The sequence below is a fragment of the Amphibalanus amphitrite genome, unplaced genomic scaffold, assembly GCF_019059575.1.
Source record: "Amphibalanus amphitrite isolate SeventyFive unplaced genomic scaffold, NRLGWU_Aamphi_draft 000814F_arrow, whole genome shotgun sequence".
NCBI classification, from domain to species: domain Eukaryota; kingdom Metazoa; phylum Arthropoda; class Thecostraca; order Balanomorpha; family Balanidae; genus Amphibalanus; species Amphibalanus amphitrite.
Window position 1 is genome coordinate 276,282 of NW_024882308.1, and position 25,686 is coordinate 301,967.

The 25,686-nt window shown below is 45.9% G+C and overlaps 1 protein-coding gene across 8 annotated transcripts in view; it reads left to right on the top strand.

The window, feature by feature from the left end:
- Positions 1-25,144, top strand: part of LOC122366525 (mitochondrial import inner membrane translocase subunit Tim22-like) — a 29,692-nt gene extending 4,548 nt beyond the window's left edge. For 5 of the 8 annotated variants that reach the window (XM_043338884.1, XM_043338880.1, XM_043338886.1 and 2 more), the window contains exons 3-6: positions 4,976-5,067; positions 10,826-10,921; positions 15,613-15,685; positions 24,860-25,143. In XM_043338884.1, coding sequence (XP_043194819.1) covers positions 4,976-5,067; positions 10,826-10,921; positions 15,613-15,685; positions 24,860-24,939 — 341 coding nt within the window. In that variant the 3' untranslated portion in view covers positions 24,940-25,143. Of the gene's footprint in view, positions 1-4,975; positions 5,068-10,825; positions 10,922-15,612; positions 15,686-24,859 lie in introns of all 8 variants that reach the window. The other 3 variants (XM_043338888.1, XM_043338887.1, XM_043338882.1) reach the window with 2 other exon arrangements.
- The last annotated feature ends 542 nt before the right edge of the window (positions 25,145-25,686 follow it).

Consider the following 25,686-nt stretch of genomic DNA (forward strand, 5'->3'; position numbering starts at 1 on the left):
GGGGGGGGGGGGGGGGCTATTCATACCACCCTCCCAACTCCGAAACTACTGGGCCGATCGTCAAAATTCAAACTGCGTCTAATAGCCCCGGAAAAACTGTCTGGCGCAACCTACTTTCATTGACCTTGAGGTCACTGATGACGTCACAGGTCAGGTCAAATAAAAATTATCGTTGTTTGGCTTGTTCACAATTTGGGCTCTGGCCGCCGTCTTACAAGTCAGATCAGGCTCATTTTTGGTTTACACGCTCGTGAACAGCTGCTTTAGATACCCTGAGGGTACCAAACTTGGGGGAGACTAAATGCTTACTTCGAAATCCAAGCTGCGTTGCGGCATTGGCGGTTATGTGCGGCGTGTATGCCGCATGATTAGTAAGCGGCGACCACTAAATTAAAAACTCAATAGCTTTGACCTGTTTTCAATGGATAACACTGCATACCAAAAATGACCATCGCTCTCGTCATTACGGAGCGAGCGAAGCGAGCGTAGTCTTTCCTTAGATTAACGGAAATTTCTGAGTATGAGCGGCCGGCCGGCCGTGGTCACGCTTTTGCGAGGCTTATATCTCAGCAACCACTTGACCGATTTACATGCGGTAATTTTTGTAGGGTAGCTTCATTCCTTCTACCAAGTATTGGACTATTCCCGATGCATGTGGGTGACCCCTTATGCACGTGCCACGTGCAAAACGAAGAGGTGTCACTTTTGCAATTGTTGCAATATCTCGGTAACTACTTGGCCGATTGCGCTGAAAGTTGGCATGTAGGTAGGCACCCACTATGCAATGCATATCCATGTGCCAGAGTTGGGGTGCTGCTGCACGTGCGCACGTGCAGGGGTCGATTCCAGATCTCGAGAACGGCTGGACCGATTGCGCTCAAATTTGGTACACGGTTACGGAGCAGTTAGTAGGGTGCCGTGCAAAAGTCAGTTGGGACCCATTTTGCACGTGCGCACGTGCAGGGTGCCGCTTCCAGATCTCGAGAACGGCTGAGCCGATTGTGCTCAAATTCGGCACATCGCTAGAGACCGGTTAGTAGGGTGCCGTGCACAAGTCAGTTGGAGGTACCCCCTCGAAATTTTGCACGTGCAAGGGTCACCCTCTCGCCCGCTCCGTTAGTCGCCCCAAAAGGCGTTATACTGGTAGGATATTTAGATTTAAATAACTAACTTATCTACATCATCGTTTTGAGCCAAATTAATACTTTCAACTTGACCCTCGCCCGTATTGGTGTTTTTCCAGCCGCGAACGTATAAGGTATAACCCCTTGCCGTTTCGCTCCTGATCAAGCTAGAGCTTCGCGGAAAAACGAGCGTGTTGCCCGTGACGAGAGGAAGCCGATGATACCCAATTTTAAGGTCCTAGGTCATCGGTTGACCTTCCAGGTCAGGTCAGGGAAAATTGGGACCTGTTAGAACGTCGTAGTGTGGCTGCTATGGGTTTTTTTCGGGGTGCTGATCACGAATATCATGCTAGTTTTGATCACAGATGTTTTCATTCATTTAGGCCTGGTCGGGTCAGGTCAGGTCAGGTCAACCAGTAGAGGTCCTGCCGGGTATTTGTAGTAGGTGTCAACCGCCTCTGACAGCCTCGTAACATGTTACGAAGGCACCAGAACTACTTTGTAAACGTTCATGTGGCTGCTAAATTCGAATTCAGTTCGAAAAACTGGCCTAGAAACATGTCAAACTCGAAAAAGTGAACCGAGGTCACCAAAGGTCAGTGACCTGACCTGACCTTCAGGTGACCTTGACACCCACCCTAATGCATGGGGCAACATCATTACGGAGCGAGCGAAGCGAGCGTAGTCTTTCCTTAGATTAACGGAAATTTCTGAGTATGAGCGGCCGGCCGGCCGGCCGGCCGGCCGGCCGTGGTCACGCTTTTGCGAGGCTTATATCTCAGCAACCACTTGACCGATTTACACGGGGTAATTTTTGTAGGGTAGCTTCATTCCTTCTTCCAAGTATTGGACTATTCCCGATGCATGTGGGTTACCCCTTATGCACGTGCCACGTGCAAAACGAAGAGGTGTCAGTTTTGTAATTGTTGCAATATCTCGGTAATTACTTGGCCGATTGCGCTGAAAGTTGGCATGTAGGTAGGCACCCACTAGGCACTGCATATACATGTGCCAGAAATGGGGTGCTGCTGCACGTGCGCACGTGCAGGGGTCGTTTCCAGATCTCGAGAACGGCTGGACCGATTGCGCTCAAATTTGGTACACGGTTAGGGACCGGTTAGTAGGGTGCCGTGCACAAGTCAGTTGGGACCCATTTTGCACGTGCGCACGTGCAGGGTGCCGCTTCCAGATCTCGAGAACGGCTGGGCCGATTGTGCCCAAATTTGGCACATCGCTAGAGACCAGTTAGTAGGGTGCCGTGCACAAGTCAGTTGGAGGTACCCCCTCGCAATTTCGCACGTGCAAGGCCCACCCTCTCGCTCGCTCCGTTAGTCGCCCCAAAAGGCGTTATACTGGTATCACATGTTTGAACGCTTGAAACTACGAAAAGACTGCAAACGCGCTGCTAATGCGAGCCGACATACGCTGAATCGCGGTTCCGGCCAAACATGGTCTCGAAAAGTAGGTCACAGGTCAAAGGTTATTTGCGTCAGGGTCATGAAATTTTCAGGGTAGGTGTAAAATTGATCAACGCGAGGGTACTAAAAGTAACGTCGTGATCGGCCGCTTTTTACGCGAGTTATTCGCGAAAAACCGAGGGGAGTCCGTTCGACCCCCCCCCTTAAAGGGCGAGGGTTAACTGACAGTCAGAACTCCGAACAAGTTCGGTCTTGTTTGTGAATTTGTCGGAGCATTACCTAAATCTAGTAGAGATGATGGAGGGAAACTAGGCTTTTAAGGAAGGAAGGGGGTCGGTGACGGTCAGGGGCACTACAAGCAGAGCAGTCATAAGCTGGTGACAGGGCTGACATACCATGTTTTGATAGCATGACTGAAACAGACTTTTTGGGTAGCCAGGAAATCGCATGCGAGAGCCTATTGAAATTCTTACATCGGCCTTTATATGCACCAGTCGTATACAGGTGCGGGATTTGGCATACGATTTCCAGACAATCGAAAGACTGTTTGGAGCCAACGAAGGAAGGAATGAGTGAGTACTAAGTTGAAAGCATTAATTTGGTTCAAAATGATGATGCAGATAACTTAGTTATTTAAATCTAAATATCTTACGACGAGAGCGATTGGCATTTTTGGTATGCAGTGTTATTCATTGAAAACAGGTTGGAGCGTTTAAGTCTTTAATTTAGTGGTCGCCGCCTACTAATCATGCGGCATACACGCCGCACATAACCGCCAATGCCGCAACACAGCTTAGATTTCGAAGTAAGCATTTAGTCTCACCCCCAAACTTGTACTTTGATTTTCAAGGAAGCGCCCCCTGCACGTGCGCACGTGCAGTAGCACCTTAACCGCAACACATGGGATTGTATTGCCTGGTGGGTGCCACCTGTATGCCAAGTTTCAGCGAAATCGCCCCAGTAATTACCGAGTTATTGAAATGGGAACAAATTTGGCACCTCTTCTTTTTGCATTTTGCACGTGCAGTGGGGGTAGACAATCGCCCAAGCGGCTGCTGAGATATGAGCCTCTCAAAACCACTGCTTTTGCAAAACAGCTTGAACACCCTTGACTTTTCACGTGGCACGTGCCACGACGGTCATTGAGACGTATCAAAAGTAGTTAATTACGGGGTGGAAGGGATGGGGCTACCCAGCAAAAAAGACCGCAGGCCAATCGGTCTAGCGGTTGCTGAGATATAAGCCTCTCAAAAGCGTTACAGGCCGGGCGTGGCCGGGCCGCTCATACTGATATTTTTTCGTTATATTGAAAAGAATCACTTCGCTCGCTGCGCTCGCTCGCTCGTAATCATGTGACGTCATTGAAGGTCACCAAATATTTTTTTTTTGCTTATAACTCCTTACAGGTTCGAGATACAGATGCGCGGATGGGCTCATTGTGCTCAGCTCGTCAAGGCGCATCGAATGATATATGATGACCTTAGGTCACGTGACCTAAGATCAACTTTTGACTCTGACCTTTTGAGGTCAACATACATATGTTTCGATGCGGATCGACGAGAGGATCGCGATGGTGTTATTAGTTTGTTCCTAGCTGAGATACTGTTAAACTTATTCGAGAAAAATTCATATATATGTAGTGCGCTATTTCGACTTCCTTTTTACCCCTGTGACGTCATCTTTGACCTGACCTGAAAATGACCTCAGTAAAAATTGTAGACCTATCCGTGTGTACCCTGTGCCGTTTACCGCTTGTCGCTATATCGCTTTGTTCTCGAGATCTCGCTGTCGCACCCGCTCGTAATAATGGACAAGTCAAATAATGACCTGACCTGAGGTCAACGCAGGGCGATAGCCACTTTTATTATCGCATATAAATGACAAGTGATAAGGCTTTAATAGTCAACAGACGAAATTGCAACTTTCAGTGGGGAAACTGTCAAGGTCACTCTTCGAACAATAGGTCAAAAGGTCACGTGATCAAAATTTTAAAATTGAACATCCGAGCTAGCCAAAATGTTCGTTTGTTGATTGAGATTTGAACCATATACAGTTGTCAGTTTTTATCATAGAAAACCAATAGTTTCTGAGTTATAAGCTGCCAAACATAGGGTTGCAGCGTGACCTCCAGGAATTGCCCGAGGCTATATATCGGAAACCGTTGTTCGAAGAAAAAAAAATCTTGCCACAGTTGGTTTTCCCGCCCATCACAACCCCTTGGACCAGTTTTAAACGAAAAATAAAATACGTGGGTGCAGATTTAGGTTTTTATTTGTCGATCTGTCGTGGAACGCCCCCTAGGAGTATGCGTGTTAGTTAGGAAGTTATAAATTGAGCAGATGAAGTAGGAGACAGATACTTTTTAGATGCTTGTTTCCTAGAAATACTGTCACTGCTGTCTCATTTTTTACTCTCTTTGTTTTTTCTCTCCAGGGTTTGGCCTAGGTGGAGCTCTGGGTCTCTTCACATCCAGTGTGAACCCATCAATAACTGGAGCTGAATTGAAGAGTCAGACTGCAAGAGAGGTATCCAGTATCCTGGAATAGTTTGGAGCTAATGCATTAGATCAATTATGGATTAAAGAATGTCAGGTCAAAATGGCGGTTCTGCATGTTAGCGCACATTTTCCATGCGTTCCCAGACTTTCTTGTGATTAGAAACGTGCCAGCATGTGAAATTATGCTTGCCCCATCAGACTGGTGTTTGATTCATCTGTGATTGAATCGATTGGATTGAATCAAACAAAATTTGTTGAATCAAAAAGGTTTGATTCACCGTCAGGATTGTTTGATTCACAAGCCCTGATTGAATCAAACGCATTGGGAATCAGGGTTGATTGAATCAAAAAAATTAATGATTCATGAACTTAAAAAAAATTAAAGTGAGCGAACATAGTTCATTATCAACAAATATTAACACTTGTTCAATTACATGACAACAAAACGAACACAACAAATACAATACTATCCCTGATATTTTGTATATTTTATTTTTTAATTGAATCAAAAAAGAATCATTCAAAAAAAAAAATTGGCTGAATCAAACGCGAATCATTCTTTTATTGTTTTTTGATTCTCTGAATCAAAAGGAATCGATTCACCAATTTTTTTAAGGAATGAAACGGTGATTGAATCAAACAAAAATCAAATGAATCAATGATTGAATCGATCCAAAAAAGGTGAATCAAAAACCAGTCTGTGCTCCATATGTTATGATGGATATCAATGTCACTTTAAGGCAGGGCTGCGGAGTCGATGGATTTTCGGCGACTCCGACTCCGACTCCGGCTTTCAAAAACCAGCTCGGACTCCGACTCCGACTCCGGGCAGAATTGTCGACTCCGACCGACTCCAACTCCGACTCCGCAGACCTAGCAGGGCTGCAGAGTCGACAGATTTTCGGTGACTCCGACTCCGACTCCGGCTCGGGTTTCTAAAATCGACTCCGACTCCAACTCCGACTCCGGTCACAACTGTCGACTCCGACCGACTCCGACTCCGACTCCGACTCCGACTCCGCAGCCCTGCTTTAACCCGCGCCCTGCTGGGGGTCCTGGATTTCCACGCCCTGCTGGGGGGGGGGGTGTTTGAACACCCCCCCTTGTAACTCGGCTCCTGGGCCACGTAGCGATACGCGGAAGGCGGCGTTCGAAAGAGCGTAAAAAATAATGACGAAATCACTTCGGTCAATTTTTTGGTCAGGTCAAAGGTCAGGTCACCAGAGGTCATTGAAGGCAAAATTTCGCCGATTTCCAGGTCGAATGTCGAAAATTTCCAAGAAGCCAACGCATAACTCGGGAACCAATAGAGCTACAGCGCCGCGGAAAAGCGCATTCGATAGCCCTATTAACGCCCTTTCTGAGTAATTCTCTCAGATTTGACCTAACGTCAACGGTTTTGCCTGCAGGGGGCAAAAACTGCAAAAATAACCGATTTTTTCGAAAACAGTTTTTCTGCAATTACTTTTGACCCAAGCCTTGTACGAGCTTACTTTTACCGGCATCGTGTTCCTCTCGTCAAGACGCATCGAATAAACTATAACTTGACCTTGAAAGGTCAACTTGAAAATTTGACCTCAGGTCAAGGTCATGACCTGACCGGAAAGGGTCATGTTGCATATCAGTCGATCCGTATCGTCGAGCTGAACACATCTAAGTCGTTTTCATCGCTCTAGCATGCCTCTATCAAAAGTTATTTGCGAAAAACTGTTAGATACCATTCGTGACCTAAGATGACCTCAGGGCATAAACAAGGGTCACGGACACCATTTTCAAGTTCAGTGTGTCTAAACCACTTGTAATTCGGTGTTTGGGAGTGTTTATAATGTCAATCATCCAAAAGAGGCGCATTTCAATTTTCTCCCATTGACTTATAATGGGGAGGTCGCAAAATTGACCTGACCTTAGGTCATCGATATCAAAATTCTGAGATATACATTTTGTACATGCTATTGCTCTTAGCTATCGCTGAAAGTTTCAAAGCGATCGGTCACTCGGTGTAGCTATGACAGACATTGAAATTTTTTATGAGGTGAGGTCACTTCAAGTGACCTGGTGACCTGACCTTGAATGACCTTGGTCTGAAATTTTCACAACATGTGTAGAATTGATGTATGATAAGGTGTACCAAAAACGGCGGCGCTCCGCGCCGCCGTTTTTGAGATATTCGCGAAAAACCACAAGGGGGGGTGTTCAAACACCCCCCCCCCAGCAGGGCGCGGGTTAAGGTCAGGTCAATGTAGTTGACCATAGCTAACCTCAGTCAACTTTTTCTAGTTTAACAACTTTTTAGGGTAGGTATGTTTTGGAGCTACCTGATTTTAAATTTCGCACTCATTTGAACGTCTGGAAAAACTAGTTTGGGGCGCCAATGCAAAATGCTGCGTAGTGAAAATACAGATTTACCTACTATGGGTACTAAGCTGGCGGGATGCATGATATTTGACCGACTCGACTCACCTGACCGGACCAGACGAGATAGCCGTTGGCAGTTTCCAAAATGTTGAAATAGTGAACATTTTACCTTTGGTGACCTATGGTGACCTGACCTTTGACCTGACCCAAAAAATGACCGAAGTATTTTCGTCCTTATTTTGGGCGTTCTTTCGATTGCCGCTTACCGCGTGTCCCTACGTGGCCCAGGAGCCGAGTTAGAAGGGGGGGGGGGGTGTTCAGACACCCCCCCCCCCGGCCCGGCGCGGAATCTCAGAGCACCGGCCCGGCGCGGGTTAAGATTAGGTATCCTCGGATTCCTGTCGTCACGGACAAAACGCCCGTTTTTGCTGCGAAATTCCAGCGCGATCAGGGGTCGATCGATTGGATGGTGGTGGGTTTGGGAGGGGGGGGGGGGTGGACGGTCCAACGCTGGGCTGCGGAGTCGATGGATTTTCGTCGACTCCGACTCCGTCTCCGGGGTCTAAAATCGACACTGACTTCGATTCCGTCTCCGGTCAGAAATGTCGACTCCGACTTACTCCGACTCCGCAGCCCTGGTCCAACTGGCCCCCTCCCCCTCTCCCCCATCCGGTAATGGCAGGGGTCGACAGCCTACGTCCCGCGGGCCGAATCCGGCCCACGAACCATCGGACATCCGGCCCGCGGCCGGTATCAGCAATCAACATCGTGTTCTGGCCCACGGTTCTCTAAAAAATAAACTTTCTCCGTACCAAAGTGACTACATATAAGTGTGTGTTGGCACAATATTTCTTCCTACACACATTTCATATGCCTAGAAACAGAATGATAATATAGAGGCGAGCTGGTATATGATCACATTATAAAATAGATGCAAACATTCCTTCTATTTTTAAACTCGCCTCTTCCTTCGTCAGAGTCCGTCTTAACCCTATAATTAGTGGCAGGCTCCTGGCTACCCCTATTAGTGGCAGGGGGGGGGGCTGTTTACGACCCCCCTTGATATCTCGAGATCTAACCGGCCGATTTTCAAAATTCAAACGGCATTCGATTTCGCTCAACGTGATCTACATTTCTAAAAAATAAAAATTAAAAAATGTCAATAGGGGGGTAGAGGGGGGTAAAAACGGGCAAATTGCAGATACATTTTAGACTGTTTATCACGGCCAGGTTTCTGAACCAATCTTAACGCAACTTTTGCCGATCGATAGAGAATGAACCAGGAATTCACATGGATCCTAAAAATATGCATTTTCAAAAATCATAGGCGGATACAGATCATTGAGATTGGGGGTACACAAAAAGTATAGTAAATAAGGTTTTTGTTGGTACTGTTTCTAAAAAGGGTGGTAATGGTCTTATTATGTTACAATTTTCTTATGAGAGAACGACTACAATTGTATTGGTCATCCATAGGCGGTGTCAGGGCACCTATGTTGGGAGGTAAAACATAACCCCCTTTTTGGACGCCTGGATCCGCCTATTATAGCAAAAACGTGTCAAAAGAGGATGCACAATAACTGTATATGTTATCACATGATACCTTTCATTCACTGTTCGTAAAACTGGTGCAGCATCGTGATCTTCGCCCAAATGACTCGCTTCACGAATAGGACCCCCCAATTCCCAGTGCTCTGGAGCCGCCCCTGGTAAAGTTATGAACTTGCGGACTGCCGACTGCTTCCAAATCTCATATCCGGCGCGCACCCAAAAAAAAGGTAACCGACCCTTGGTTAATGGCAAAAACGCCGATAGGGCCGAGTGTTAAAAATGGAGGTTTTGTTCTCTCTTTATAAGTGCATCCATCGTTCACATACCGGGTGGCCCAGAAAAAACGTTCCCAATTTTAAATGAACATTTCTCAGAAAGTGATAAAGATACAACATTGAAACTTCCAATAGTCAATGTGACATATATTTTCAGTGAATGGTATGATTTTCATGTTATTCGGTCAATTACTTTTTAAACGGTTCTTGTTTCTAGCATGCCATGTAAAAATCACTTTTTTGCTCTGATGTTTACCAAAAATGTGAGTGAACGGGCCACTTCCATCTCGGCACCACGGCCTACAGCCATGACTGCTACTGGCAACTAGTCTCATTGGTGGTTAAGGCCTCAGGGTGACACATTCCCTCTAGCTTTTTTCCTTATTCGGTCGATTTACTATTTGATCTTCTTGAAGGGAGGGCGATCAGCAGTAACCCATGCACCGTGCCACTCGGCTTCGCCTCGAAACAGGACTTGTGTTGATTGTTGAAACGAATGGCATCCATTAACACGACTTTGGCTTAGTATTTGAATATTTGGCACATAAGTGTGACAAATTAAAATATCTAAAATAGCAACACGCGCGCTGGTATCATTCACGTTGTTCTATTTTTTGTATTTTTCTAACATGGTACGTCTAAGCCAATCATTACTTCCGTTCAACAACGGCAAAAAAAGCAAAAACGTCTTACTTAATTCAACATAAGATTGCTGGCTTGAAAATGATGGTACAGTGTTATAATTTGGCATACCAATGCGCAAAGAAGTGACGCAAACCTGATGAAAATTTTGGCTCGTTATGTGCACTCGAATTTGAGATATAGGCCTCCAAAGTTCGGAACGTTTTTTTTGGGCCACCCGGTATATACGTAATGTCTGCATTATACAGTTTCTCAGTGGCTGCTCCATTTGAGACTAGTGCAATCATTTAATGATTTTGATCAGATGTGCATGAATGCGAGTGATAGAAATATGATTCAATGGATCTCAAAGAATCGACAAAGTTTTCTGATCCTATTGGGTCCCATGTGGAAAACATGTTATGGATGTATGATTTCATAGAATCTGACTACATACCATGTATGGGGATCTGTGATTCGAGTGTATCCCAACACACATAACTTGTGAAGCCATGTTTTCAGGTTGTTCTTTGTCCGTAAGTGCCACAAAATTATGAATAACGATGTGCGATCACATAAGGTCCCTAGAACGGCACTATTGCGAATTAATAGTTCCTTGAGGACTTCTGTCGACGAAAATTAAGTAACAATCCATGATCTCATCGGATCTCTTGACAAAAATAGATCTCAATATATGATGCTAAACAGATATCACGACAAAAGAGAGAACTGGATCTTTGATCACACTAGATCTGATGTGAATATGCGAGGGATCAGATCCCAGATCCATTTTCACGGTTCTGTCCACATGGCTGATTTAGAGTTAACCTGTCTTGTCGGTCCCCCTATTCATTCAGTGCAGCATATTTTTGAATTATGGCTTATGCGTTATTCACTGGCACTGTTACCATGGAGCTCGTGTGCGCACTGTACAGTGTACAATGTGCCTGGTGAATGGTGATATAGCTGAATCGCTGCCACCAGGTTCTGGTAGAAATGCGAACAGCCATGCTGCAGTATGCCAAGAACTTTGGCATGATCGGTCTCATGTTTGCTGGTGTGGAGTGTTGTATAGAATCGGTGAGTATGGTTATTGTGACTGCACAGTGCACAGTATGGTGGCATGTGTACTGTGAGTGTGTTGGTTGTTTTAAAGGGATTGCCAGGGTTTGACGAACTGAAAGGCATGGGCCTGTTTCCGCTATTGTTGGATTGCTCAAGCACTGCTGATTCTAATGATATGTAATAAAAACTTCTATAGTTCGTTTTTTTTTAGTTCGACCCTCACTGTAATCGTCTTTTTGAACACAGCACGGGAATTGCTAGCGTCGGCGCACATCGATGTCACAGACGATTAACTTTATTCAAAATTATTTCTTCCTAGCTTCTATTTCCCAGACTCGTAGCTTGTATTTGCCTATATATACAACCCCACAGGGATAGACAACTTGTCAGGGGTGGTAACTGAACTAATTCATAAATCGCATTTCGTTTACAGAAAGGTAGTATCATTGGCGTTCAAAACTTGTTTTGGAAAATATCATTCATATCTCCAATACAATGTGCGCTAACCAGTTTTTAAGCAATTCAGGGAGCAATTCTCGCGCTATGTTCAAAAAGATATTTACAGTGAGGGTCGAACTAAAGTAAAATATAGTTGTCTGTAGTATTTTATTTTAAGTTCGACCCTCACTGTAAAAGTGTCTTTGAACACAGCACGAGAATTGCTAGCTGAATTACTGAGAAAAAGTGGTTGGCGCATATTGAATTTCACTGACGATCAACTTTATCAAAATTATGTTTTCCTGGCTCCTAGTTCCCAGACTGTCTGCCCGTATTTGCCCATATTTACAACCCCACAGGGGCCACAGGGATAGACGATTTGTCAGGAATGATAACTGAACTGAATAAATCGCACCGCGTTTAACATAACGGTACATCATCGGTGCTCAAATTTTGGAAAATATTAACATCTGCAATACAATGGCTACGTTTCCATGACACAAGTTAAGCCGATTTTGCAAAATGGATTTGCTCCATCATAATATTAAGGCAGCATTTAAAAATGTAAATATAGGATTAGGTGCTAGCTAAAACCACGCTAAAACCATATCTACGCTCGTTTTTTTGCATAAGGTGAATAGTACCTATCCGAGAAAAACGCACGTGACATTTCTCTAAATCGATTTAGACATGTCATGGAAACGTAGTGATTGTGCGGCTGACCAGTTTTCTCTGTACCTAATTCAGGCAGTAATTCTCGTGCTGTGTTAAAAAAAGATGCTTACAGTGTGGGTCAAACTTAAAACAAACCAACTATAGGTTGTTTAAGTACCGTAAAGTGGGGCTATTTGAGACAGTATTGCAGTGGTTTAGTGAAATCGCTGTGCCATGAAAACCGTTTGATTTTTTTCATTTTTTGCTCAGGCTGATGTGGAATTGAACGATGAATGCCATTGGTAACGTTTTTTGAAAATTTTGAAAAGTTTTGAAAGAAATTTGGCATTAAATGTGAAATACAGCAAAAACACAATTTCAGTTATACAGAAAGCACCCCTACCTGCAGCTTAACATGGAGGAAGTTTTAAAAAACTGCAACGGAATATATCGTAACTAACGTTATACTTATGGGCTAAGTACGGCCCTCCAGGTATTTAGTGGTTGGTTGCCAACATCACAATAAGCGATCTGCATTGATGAGTACGTCTAATGGCTGTTGAAAACCATTGCCGAAGTGTGTGCACGAACCCTCTTCTCATTTCTATTGACTCTTTTTACAGGAGCGTCTCTGTCATTCAAAGTTATTAGGTACATCAAAAGCAAATAGGCTAACCAACCACTCTTTTGCTGGAGGGCCGTACATTTTTCATGAAGACATTGTGTATTGTTAAGGGTAGTGACGATTGTGTAACCCAATGTCTCAGAGTATCAATGATACCCAACTCGTCAAACCTCAACATATGCCAAATACAGCTGATGATTGTGATGCCAAGGCCCTAAAATAGGTGATATGATGCATCCGAGAAGACTTACCGCTATCTGCTAAAATCGTATCAAACGTTCGACCTAATAAACAGCTGTGAATCTGCCATGGGTTCATGGTACTTTAAAACAGCAAGCAATATTAACCCGCGCCCCACTGGGGTCTGCGTATAACACGCCCTACGGGGGGGAGGGGGGTATGATTACTGCCTTGAGCTGTCTTTTGGTGGAGTCCCTTTTACTTCTACGACCAAAACATGAACGACTTTTCGATAGTTCGTTTCAGGGGGTGCGCTCCGGGCTTTTAACATTACGAAAATTGGAGACACCTTCGTTAGCGCTGTCAGCACCGTGAGCATTCTAACAACAAATGCAGTAATCCCACCAATCAGCGTACGTCAATACTCGACGCTCATTGGCTGATAAGCCAGTGACGACTTTTGGGGCCAGAGCGTAACATATAGCAGCACGGGCCGTTCAGTTTAGGACTTGATTTTGACATTATGTAGGCCAGTCTGATTAAAACTCGGATCGTTTATAAAAACTGCAATTCATTTTAGTAGTGGTCCGACAAGTCTTTTGCTTTTTAAAATAATTTGTTGAAAAATGAGCTATTAGATGCGTACTCATGCCAAATTTGCCCCGTTACCATGGCAACCTGAATCAACGGCGCTGAAGAAGTCAATAGACGAAACCGGTACGCCTTTAAAGGAAAAGGGCCACCTTTAACATGGGGATTGAAACTGAGATAGCCATCTTGTAGCCCGTGTCCGAAAACCTGTCTGTCTACCTCCTTACGGCCGATTTCGGCCTCCATTCGTAGTTATCGGCAATTTTAAAAGAAAATACGCCAGGAATGCGTCCTTATCCCAGGAATGCGTTCTTATCCGACAATACAGCCACCCGCGGCGAGGCTTTGGTTTTTTACCAATCAGCTCCAACCAGCTCAGCTTTAACCAATCAGCTTATCTGACACAATCCGACGAGTCTGTCTTCTGAACGCTGATTGGCTTGAGTGTGACGTCATCGCTATGCCATCATACAGTAGGTGCCGTAGAGAGTATCAACATAGTACCAATATGTTAAATAGTTTTAAATACTTTTTCGCGAATTGTGCACTTCTGGCACCAGTTTTAAAAAGAAAATGAAAAATAATAATGTCAAAATGAAAAACAACGATATCTTCATATTTCACGAAGGTGGCCCTTTTCCTTTAATGTAACTGTTTTAATAGTTTGATTCGTGGAGCCTGGAGGTTCATTTACTCTCGATACAATACTTGTCCATTTATAACTACAAGCACAACCCAATCTCCCAAAACCGTGATCGAAACCGAAAACCCTGGAGCCCCAATTGCAACCACAATGAGGCACCCTCCCGTCGCGTCCGGAGGACAATAGCAGCCTAGTGTGCTCAGCGTTACGATCGACCTGCTCGTCGTCCTCCGAGGGTCGCGGCCGGGCGCCGTCTGGCCCCTCCTCCCCCACCCCGGCCTGTGCCCAGGGTTGTTACGAGCAAAAACCCAACCCACTGGGTTTTTGGGTTTTTGGGTGGGTAATTGAAAGCAAAAACCCAGGGTGGGTTTTTGCCTTAACTTTGAATTGTTTCGATCACCACAATCACTTCTACATTTCAGTATTTCATGCTTTGGGCCTAATTCAATGTTTAATTTATGCTAGCATCTTAAAGTGTGTTACAGAGACGCTGAATCAATGCCTGTTATAAGTAAAAACCCAACCTGGTGGGTTTTTGGGTTTCTAAGCTGCTTTTATATTTAGAATGGGAACTGAAGCAAGCAACTAATAGGAAACAATAGTAAAATGTTTCGTTGTCCATGTGCACCAGTACGTGGACTGGATGAGGTCGACCACTCCTCTGGATTGGCGGGAATCTGCAATTATGTGGTGTGGTGTCAGCGCTGCTCTCGGCGGAGGCTGCCGGGCGCGCCTCGTGTTATAGACGCCCTGCAACATAAGGCGCGAGATGCAGCGGGCCGCCGGCTAGGCTGGGGCAGGGGGGGGGGGACAAAGTTTAGTTCATACCTACCAGTCTGGCTGCTCCCGTACCTACGTCGCCAAACCAAGAGAACACCCGAGGGCATTTACGTGCTGAAGATCGGGAACATCCGCGATATTCAAGAACGCCTGTGGCCTGATCTGCGCATAGCTTCGTGGAAAACTGGACACCGACACATTCATCAATGTCTCCTGTAGCGATTTCCGTGTCCAAAATATGCATAAGTAGTCAAAATTTCGGATGGCAGGGCAAGAAAGGCGACTCTGAAACTCGGTTAAAACAGCGTTTATACTGTGGTTTCGGCGGCATTATCACTTTTACGCATCCGTGCGCTCCCTCCCAGCGCGGCGGAAGTGCGACCGACGAAGAGGTTGCTAGGCAACGGTATTTGCTTGGGCTGTTCTATGAACTCAGGTTTCTATAGCAACCCCGTAACAAACCAATGAAACTGAACAGGTCTCCATGGCAACCACGGTACAAACATTGCTATAGAACACGTCTGGTAAAATTAGTTGCAACTATCTTTAGCCACCGTGGTTGCAACGATCATAGGGCCTAATGAAACATCACAGCTAAAACAACCAAAGTGTGAACAAAAATATCAAAAAGCCTCCAGTAATATCAAAAACCCACCAAAAAAAAAACACGAAAAACCCACCAAAAATACCAAAAACCCACCAAAACCCATGAAAAACCCTGGGTTTTTAACAACCCTGCCTGTGCCCAGTGCCGACGCCGCCCAGCTCAATGACTGGCATGCGCTGTCGTTGCAGTACCGCGCCAAGGATGACCTACGAAACGGCACCTACGCCGGCGCCGTCACCGGCGGCCTTATAGGACTGCGAGGTGAGTGAGAAAGAGCCGGCGAGGGATGTGACTCTTCAAGCGGTCTATCCTCTGGGCCATTGAAGTCATGAAAGGTGAAGAAACTCTGGAGAAGAAAAAAAAAACTTGAAATTAAAGATCCTGCCTTGAAACTTGATTGGACATGATGGCTGTTATGCATGGTGATTGGTGACGCTGTTGTTAACGAACAAACAAGCAACAATTGTGCTCATATCAGGGCCTCGGCTAACATGTTAACTACTGGGGCAAATGCCCCAGTAGCGTCAAGGAATGCCCCAGTAGTGGTCAGATTTTGCCCAACCTCCACAAAATAAGAATATATCAATATAAACGTAATTAAAGCAACTTTACGTTTCACCATGTCTATTCATGGCTTCATCAGAAAATACAGGCCTCTCCGCTGCGCCGAATAATACGACATATAAACATAAAAATCACCAGAAGATAAAAAAGTACGTGCTCTAATTCCACTCCACTTCCTACCTAACTAAAATCTCTAGCCGAAGCACTGAAAATGATTAAACTAACATTTTTACATACAGCAACATACTTAAGAATTAGGCATATGCACTCGAGTTGTGCGGTGCAGCATACCACACAGGCATACTGGCATTGGAGCCGTGCGGCACAGCCTACCACCCAGGTGACTGCACAGTATACTCGTACATGGATACACTGATTTGGGCCACAGTTACAAGTCCGCGCTTCGGGGGGGGGGGGCATGTGCACCCCATCTAGCCGAATCTTTTGTTAAGACCGGCCGTTCCATCATACGTGCCTAGAAGATGCATCCATCTCTTCTCTCTTACACGCCTGTAGTCCACGTTCTGCATCCACACTCTTTCCAGTCCCACCACGCGTAAATCGTCCACACTGTGGTCCGGAGTGCAGAAGTGGTGCCTCACCGGAAGCGCCACGGTCGGGTTGCTCACCCGTACGGATGATAGGTGGTTCTGTATACGGCCGTACAGATTTCCACCTGTCTCTCCCACGTAGCACACGCACTCACATACATTACACCATATTCCGTAAATAACATTTACACTTTTACACCCTATCGTCCTATCGCACGTCGTCACGCGCCCCTCCCCCGGTCCCCTCACGCGATCACTGCTTGAGCACATCCTTCTGCAAATGACACACTGTTTGCCGCAGCTCTCTGGTTTGCTATCGCCCTTCTTAGAAACAATACGCCTAGTTTTTGCATGTACTAAAATGTCACGTAGGTTCCTACCTCGTTTGTATGCTACCATAGGCTGACCTGGAAAGACTTCGCGTAGCCTATGCGATCTGTGGAGTAGGTGCTGCTTCTTTGTGAGTACCGTCCTGATATTCGGTAGGAATTTGGAGTACGTGACCGCCATAGGTACTCTCCCCTCAGTTTTGTTGGACGGTCGGTCAGAAAGAAGCTGTTCCCTATTTACTGAATCAAGCTTTTTAAACTCCCTATCTACTACTGTTTGAGGATATTCTCTCTCAAGAAGACGTTTCTTGAGGTTATCTTTGTGTTTGCTAAAATCTGTCTCGTTCGTGCAGATTCTCTTTATCCTAAGACCCAAGCCATAAGGGACTGCCTTTTTTGTGTGAATCGGGTGGTCAGAATCAAAGTGTAAGTACGATTTCGAGTCTGTTGACTTCACATGCAAATCTGTGGACAAACGGCCATCCGTCCCTAATTGGACCAGCACATCAAGGAACTCTATTTGCGAGTGAGAGGTCCTGAGGTCCACTTGGATTCTGGGATGGATTTGGTTAGCCCGCTCATGAAAACGGACTAATTCTTGTTCACCATGGAGCCAGATGCCAAATATGTCGTCTATATAGCGCCTCAAACTTTTGAGGCGCTTTTGAGTAACTCAAACTTTTGAGTCACGCTTCTCTCAAACCATTGATATATTGGCGCTATATAGACGACATATTTGGCATCTGGCTCCATGGTGAACAAGAATTAGTCCGTTTTCATGAGCGGGCTAACCAAATCCATCCCAGAATCCAAGTGGACCTCAGGACCTCTCACTCGCAAATAGAGTTCCTTGATGTGCTGGTCCAATTAGGGACGGATGGCCGTTTGTCCACAGATTTGCATGTGAAGTCAACAGACTCGAAATCGTACTTACACTTTGATTCTGACCACCCGATTCACACAAAAAAGGCAGTCCCTTATGGCTTGGGTCTTAGGATAAAGAGAATCTGCACGAACGAGACAGATTTTAGCAAACACAAAGATAACCTCAAGAAACGTCTTCTTGAGAGAGAATATCCTCAAACAGTAGTAGATAGGGAGTTTAAAAAGCTTGATTCAGTAAATAGGGAACAGCTTCTTTCTGACCGACCGTCCAACAAAACTGAGGGGAGAGTACCTATGGCGGTCACGTACTCCAAATTCCTACCGAATATCAGGACGGTACTCGCAAAGAAGCAGCACCTACTCCACAGATCGCATAGGCTACGCGAAGTCTTTCCAGGTCAGCCTATGGTAGCATACAAACGAGGTAGGAACCTACGTGACATTTTAGTACATGCAAAAACTAGGCGTATTGTTTCTAAGAAGGGCGATAGCAAACCAGAGAGCTGCGGCAAACAGTGTGTCATTTGCAGAAGGATGTACTCAAGCAGTGATCGCGTGAGGGGACCGGGGGAGGGGCGCGTGACGACGTACGATAGGACGATAGGGTGTAAAAGTGTAAATGTTATTTACGGAATATGGTGTAATGTATGTGAGTGCGTGTGCTACGTGGGAGAGACAGGTGGAAATCTGTACGGCCGTATACAGAACCACCTATCATCCGTACGGGTGAGCAACCCGACCGTGGCGCTTCCGGTGAGGCACCACTTCTGCACTCCGGACCACAGTGTGGACGATTTACGCGTGGTGGGACTGGAAAGAGTGTGGATGCAGAACGTGGACTACAGGCGTGTAAGAGAGAAGAGATGGATGCATCTTCTAGGCACGTATGATGGAACGGCCGGTCTTAACAAAAGATTCGGCTAGATGGGGTGCACATGCCCCCCCCCCCCCGGAGCGCGGACTTGTAACTGTGGCCCAAATCAGTGTATCGATGTACGAGTATACTGTGCAGTCACCTGGGTGGTAGGCTGTGCCGCACGGCTCCAATGCCAGTATGCCTGTGTGGTATGCTGCACCGCACAACTCGAGTGCATATGCCTAATTCTTAAGTATGTTGCTGTATGTAAAAATGTTAGTTTAATCATTTTCAGTGCTTCGGCTAGAGATTTTAGTTAGGTAGGAAGTGGAGTGGAATTAGAGCACGTACTTTTTTATCTTCTGGTGATTTTTATGTTTATATGTCGTATTATTCGGCGCAGCGGAGAGGCCTGTATTTTCTGATGAAGCCATGAATACACATGGTGAAACGTAAAGTTGCTTTAATTTCTATTCAAAAATGGCCAATTGCTGATCTACAATATAAACGTACATACATTTTTTTCACTCGGGAGCGGTAGAACACGTTTGTGGCAAGAAACCAGGGGCGGTGGAAGAGGGATGCATGGTGAGCAGCTGCATCCTCAATTTCCATCCAAAAACATAGGCGTGCATTGCATTTACAAACATATCTTATTGCACCCCCATAACCCTTGCTTGTATTAGGGGGGGGGGGTCGAACGGACCCCCCCCCCCGATTTTCGCAAATAACTCGCGTAGAAAGCGGCCGATTAAGACGAAACTTTCAGTACCTTCGTGATAATTAATTTTACACCTACCCTGAAAATCTAATGACCCTGACCTTTAGACCTTTGACCTGTGACCTACTTTTCGAGACCATGTTTGGCCGGAATCGCGATTCAGTATGTCGGCTCGCATTATCCGCACGTTTGCAGTCTTTTCGTGGTTTCAAGCGTTCAAACATGGGATTTGATGTTGCTCCCATGGATTAGGGTCAAGGGTGGGTGTCAAGGTCACCGGAAGGTCAGGTCAGGTCACTGACTTTTGATGACCTTGGTTTACTTTTTCGAGTTTTACATGTTTCTAGGCTAGTTTTTCGAGCTGAATTCGAATTTAGCAACCATTTGAACATTTAAGATGTAGTTTTGGTGCCTTCGTAACATGTTACGAAGCTGTAAGGGCGGTTGCCACCTACTACCTACGAATACCCGGCAAAACCCTTACTGGTTGACCTGACCCGACCTGGCCTAAATACACGAAGACATCATCTATGATCATAACTAACATTATATTCGTGATCAGCACTTCGAAAAACCTCATAACGACCACCCTTTACGACGCTCTAACAGGTCCCGATTTTGCCGACCTTGGGTAATTGACCTCACCTGGACCTAGGTCCCTAAAGTTGGTTATCATCGGTTTCCTCTCGTCACGGGCAACACGCTCGTTATTTTTCCGCGAAGCTCTAGCTCGATCATGGGCGAAACGGCAAGGGGGGAGTCCAACGGACCCCCCCCCCCCCGATACTTTCGCGGCTGAAAAAAAAAAAAACACCAATACGGGCGAGGGATAATCCATAAGCTGCCCTTCGTTCGAAAGAGCGTCAAAAATAATGAAATTACTTCGACCACTTTTTGGTCGGGTCAAAGTTCAGGTCATTGGGTTCATTGAAAGCCAAATTTCGCCGATTTTCAGGTCGAATATCGACAGTTTGCAAGTTGCCGACGCATAACTCGGGAACCAATAGAGCTACAGCGCCGCGGAGAAGCGCATTTAGTAGCTATATTAGCGTTCTTTCTGGTTATTTTCTCAAATTTGACCTAAGGTCAACAGTTTTGCCTGCAGGGAGCAAACACTGCCAAATAAAATATTTTTCGAGAAGTATTTCTGCAATAAAATTATACTCAAGCCTTGCACGAGCTTTCTTTTACCGACATCGTGTTCCTCTTGTCAAGACGCACCGAATGAACTATAATTTGACCTTGAAAGGTCAACTTGGAAATTTGACCTCAGGTCAAAGTCATGATCTGACCGGATATTGTCATATTGCATCTCAGTGGATCCGTATCGTCAAGCTGAAAGCATATTTTCATCGGTGACCTGACCTTGAATGTCCTTGGTCTGAAAGTTTTACAAAAAAAAAGACAGAACATTGGAATGTCGCGAGTAATTGAGGCTGCTGAAAGTTTTACAACATGTGTAGAATTGATAGACCTGATAAGGTGCGCCGAGAGGCGCGGTCCGCGCCGCCGTTTTTTGAGATATCGGCGAACACCGCACGGGTGTTCAAACACCCCCAGGCAGTGTGCATTGTGACCATTTGCCCCAGTAGTCAAAATTCCTTAGCCGAGGCCCTGGCTCATATGGAAATAAGTCAGCGCTTCTGACGTTTGATGTTTGATGCTTGATGTCTGGTGCTTCGGGGGCACCAGGCACACTTTTCCTTTCTTTATGTTAGCCATTTAGCTTTGCTAGACCGATAGCTTTTCATTTGCTACGTAACTGACGATAAACAATTTTCTCAGTTTCCACCAATCATATTTTTTTAAAGTCTGCCAGTGATAACGCTTAACCCGGCAGGCGGTGGGCATCCCGGCCACCTTCCGCGCGGTGGGGGAGGGCATTTTTGCCCCCCCCCCCCGTATCTCCGAAACTACTAGACGGATCCGTAAAATTCAAACGGCCTTCGATAGCTCTGTCGAATTTGCTGAGGGGAACCAAATTTCATTGACCTCGGGGTCACTGATGACGACACAGGTCAGGTCAAAGATAACATTTTTCACCGTTCACGGGTCTTCTGGGGAATGCGTTATAACACCGAGTAAAACGCATTTTGTCGAAAATCAGCGATAGGGCGTCAGTTGCCTAGTACACGTGTTGCTATTAGAGGTCACTGATAATACCAGGTCAGGTCACAGGTCAGGTCACCAAGGGTCAACACATGAACCCAACTTTACTTAGATTGTGCGATGCATGTTTTATGGCCAATTTCTCATTTCCAACCCAATGGTGTTGGTTATAAGACCATCATGTACGGTTTAGGTCACTTTGTGGTTGAGGTCAGGTCAAGGTCAGGTCAAAAGAGGTCAAATTTAAAAGTTGATAGTTTTGCATAAAATGGATATTGATTCGATGCAGCTCGTCACGGGGAGTCTAATGGTGGTCTTTGTTTTGCGCTACGAGGTCTAACATTGCTAAAAATTGAGTTTGAAAATTTGACGTCATCAATTTTGAAGTTTCTTCGCTATAACTTGGCCAAAAAAAGAGGTATCGATCTAACATTCGGTATGCGGATAAAAGGTGGTAGCGACTATCACATATATTCCGTTTTTTTTCGAAATTCAAAACACTTTGGATTTTTGGGCTATTATATTAAAAAACAAATTGGGTCAAATTCCAAAAATTTCAAATATCCGATTCCGAGATAACAGTTTTGTAGCCCTGTTGATTCTACACCTATTATGTTCGAAACATTTTTCTGTGTTTCTAAAGCTGTAGGCCTGACGGCTCTTCCCGCGTAACCTTTTTTGGGTCGAAAATGGCAGAAATGACGTCACTCCGACGTCATTAGCGGCCAACCTATCATAGCCTTTGCAAAAAAATTTGGTCACAATGCGCAAAAGCTATTCACGGGGGGTACTGAAAGTTCGGTGACGATCGGCGCAGCGGTTCTGGAGATATATAAAAAAAAACTAAAGGGGGGGGGGAATGCCTCCCCCCACCGCCTGGAAGGTGAAAGTCCCCATCCCACCTTAACATTAGTTTTGAGTTGCTATAACGAAATTGGGGTCCCTAGGTTGCATTTACCGGTTTTGGTAATTCACAACATCGAGAAATGTTTTAATTTCGAGATATTTAGATTCGAGTTTTTGGTGAATAACTGTAAAAAAAAAAACGGACGTTGAGCCGCGATTTTGGCAGCATCGTGTTCGCCTCGCTCAGACCTCACCCAAACAAAAAGTATATTATTCGACGCGCCTGAGCGAGGCGAACACGATGCTGCCAAAATCGCGGCTCTGCGGCCGTTTTTTTTTTTGCGAATTTATTCACCAAAAACGGAACGGTACCTTGGGGCACTTGACCTGACTTCAGAGGTCACCGGTTGACCTAGGACCCTAAAATCGGGTATCAATCTCTGCGTCTCGTAACGGCGCACACGCTCGTTTTTTCCGCGACGCGCTAGCTCCACCAGGGGCGAAGCGGGGAGGGAGGTAGTACCCCCCCCCCCTCGGTCGACGCGTATGTAGAAAACCAATAGGTCTGGCGAGGGTTAACCCGGAGCATGGCACGAGGATAACCAGCGGAAAATAGTGAGACAAAACCGGTGTCCACGGAGCGCAGCTGGTCGGCGGTCCGCAAGGGGTGCATAATTTTGGCACCTCCTCTAAGCTGGCTATTGACTTTGAGGACTGAATGAGTGTTCCAGATAGAATGTCTAACCGTGTGTGTTCGGTAGGTGTATCTGTTTTTTTTTTATCCAGCTTAATCCTCGTCCCGCTGGGGGGGGGGGGGACAAATTGCACCCCTGTGTTTTCCTGAATAGCAAGAAAACGGTTGCGCGCCACCAAATTTTCAGTGCCTTCCCGGGCATCAATTTGACACCTTCACACAAAATTTCAAGTCTTAGGTCACCTTAGGTCAGAAGTTATTGAGGTCAAACTGAGGTCATGTTCGAGCAAAAATTTCAACATTGGATGGTGGACTGACTTGTGATAACCTGGCGTACGAGGGGGTATCGAAAAGTTCTGATCATCACATAGAAGATATAGACCGATTTTGATGATTTTTGGTTGGTATTATATTTGGTTCTTAAGAACAATGTTCCCGCAAAGAGAACCCTGAGAAGTGGTTCTATCTTATGTAGGAGAGACTTAGAAGTAAAAAAGATGAGTATTGGGCCCATTGAGGACCGAACCGTCCTCCAACTAATGCATTTGAAACGGTATCTCACTGAGAAAATACATCAAGAACGTGAAATTAGTTTATGGCGAGGAAAGCCCATCTCATGCTCTTACCGAAAATGAAGAAATAATTTTCAACTTGGTTGCATGGCCCTTGCAGGGGAGTCAAGAAGTGAGTGACTACCAGTGACTGACAAGGTGGTGACTGTGAAGGAAGTGGAGGACCACATCCTTACAGATCGTCTTGTGACCTTTCATATGATTGTGCAACAGAAAGGTCTCAATGCTGGCAGTGCCTGAAAATATTATCAGCGAAGAACTACAGACGATAAAGGAGTCAGCCCGCTTAGAAGTTCGTGTGTCTACTTTGTTCAAGAGAAAAATGCGTCTTGCCCTTTCCAAAGGAAAACTAGGCCTTTTTTAGGAAATTGAAGACATCTTCGATCATTTGATGACTTGTGACGAATGCTGGGTCTATGTGTATGATCCAGAGACAAAAAGATGATCAAGAAGTTTAAGCACGGCACATCTGTCCTTCTTAAAAGGCGAAGATGCAGAAGCCGATATGGAAGGTCAATGCTATCAGTGTTCTGGATCTGGCGTAGGATAGTCATTACCGACTGTCTTGATGATGGTCGGAATTGATAAGCAAGCACTACTGCACACTTTTGAAGAAGTTGCGAGATGGCCTCAAGTAGAATCGCCGCAAAAAAAGCCAAGAAAGATGTTTTATCCGCACCGACAGCGCCCCCGCCCATTCGTCCTGAGCTGCGATTGAAGAAACTACATGATGTGGACATTAAATCCTACTGCATCTAAGAAATTCACCTGACCGGGTATTAACTGACTCTTGATAGTTACGGGAGATGAAGAATCCATAGTATGGCCGGTGATTTAAGGACAGAAATGACGTCATTGATGAGGTGGAGCAGTGATTTACGGGACAGTGCGAATGTCCTACAATGACCGCCTGAGGCAGCTCAAGAAACGATGCAATAAGTTTGCGGTCGTGTGTGGTGACTTATTAAGAAGTAATGAACATCATGTAAAAAAATCAAATTTCTATCACATCTAATTCATGGTGATGATCAGAACTTTTCGATACCCCCTCGTATGAATTTACCTATAAAAAGAACCGAAGTACGTGATTTTGTGACTTTTCAACAGCCGCTAACGGCTTGTCGCTGCGAGGTCCAGGAGCAGAGCTAGGGGGTTGGGGCGCCCAAATATCCCTCTCGCCTCGATGCGTGATGATGCGATCAGTGCCCTGGTGTGGGCTAGCACGTAGGAATCGCGGAGTCGCGTAATCCTCGTATTATTTAATTATGGCTGTTCGCCCCCGTGACGGCCGCCTGGTCCGTGTTCCAGCCGGCGTCAAGGCGGGTCTGCTCGGCGGCGCGGGGTTCGCCGTCTTCTCCGCCGCCATCGAGTACTACATGCGCAGCTGAGTCCCGGTGACTCGGGGGCCGGCCGCGCCTGGGAACTGGGTGGGCCAGGCGACCAGCGGAACGCCAGCGCTCCGCTACCGCCAATCGGATATGTGAAGTGTGACACGTCGTTATGTTAAGAGCGGAATGACTCAGTGATAAAGATAGGCATTGTTAGTGTTCTGTGCCACATGTGCAAATACAGTGCAAGTAAAAAAAAAAAAAGGTTTATCCGTTGTATCCTCGCTTCAGAGGGGTGGAGGATGATTCGCCATGATAGGCAGGTAACCTGCCTTAGGATCAGGGATGGCCAGCAGGGCTGCGGAGCGGAGTCGGTGGATTTTCGGTGACTCCAACTCCGACTCTGGCTTCCAAAAACCAACTCCGACTCCGACTCCGGGCAGAACTGTCGACTCCGACTCCGACTACAACTCAGACTCCGGCTCCGATTTCCAAAATCAACTCCGACTCCGATGCCGGTCAGAACTGTCGACTCCGACCGACTCCGACTCCGACTCCGCAGTCCTGGTAGCCAGTAACAATTGGTAGCACTATACCAAATGGGCGCCGGCTCAAAAACTACTTCCCCTAGGATTCCCATGTTAAATTGCCTTTTTTCTAACAAGGCTCACGCTTAACACGCGCAGTGGAAGGGGGGGGGGGGATTTCGCCCACCCCTCCTGCTTTTCGCCAATAACTCGCGCTCAAGGGCGGATCCAGGGTCAGCTGAAAGGTGGGGGGGGGGGGGGGGGCAAATGCCCATTAGGT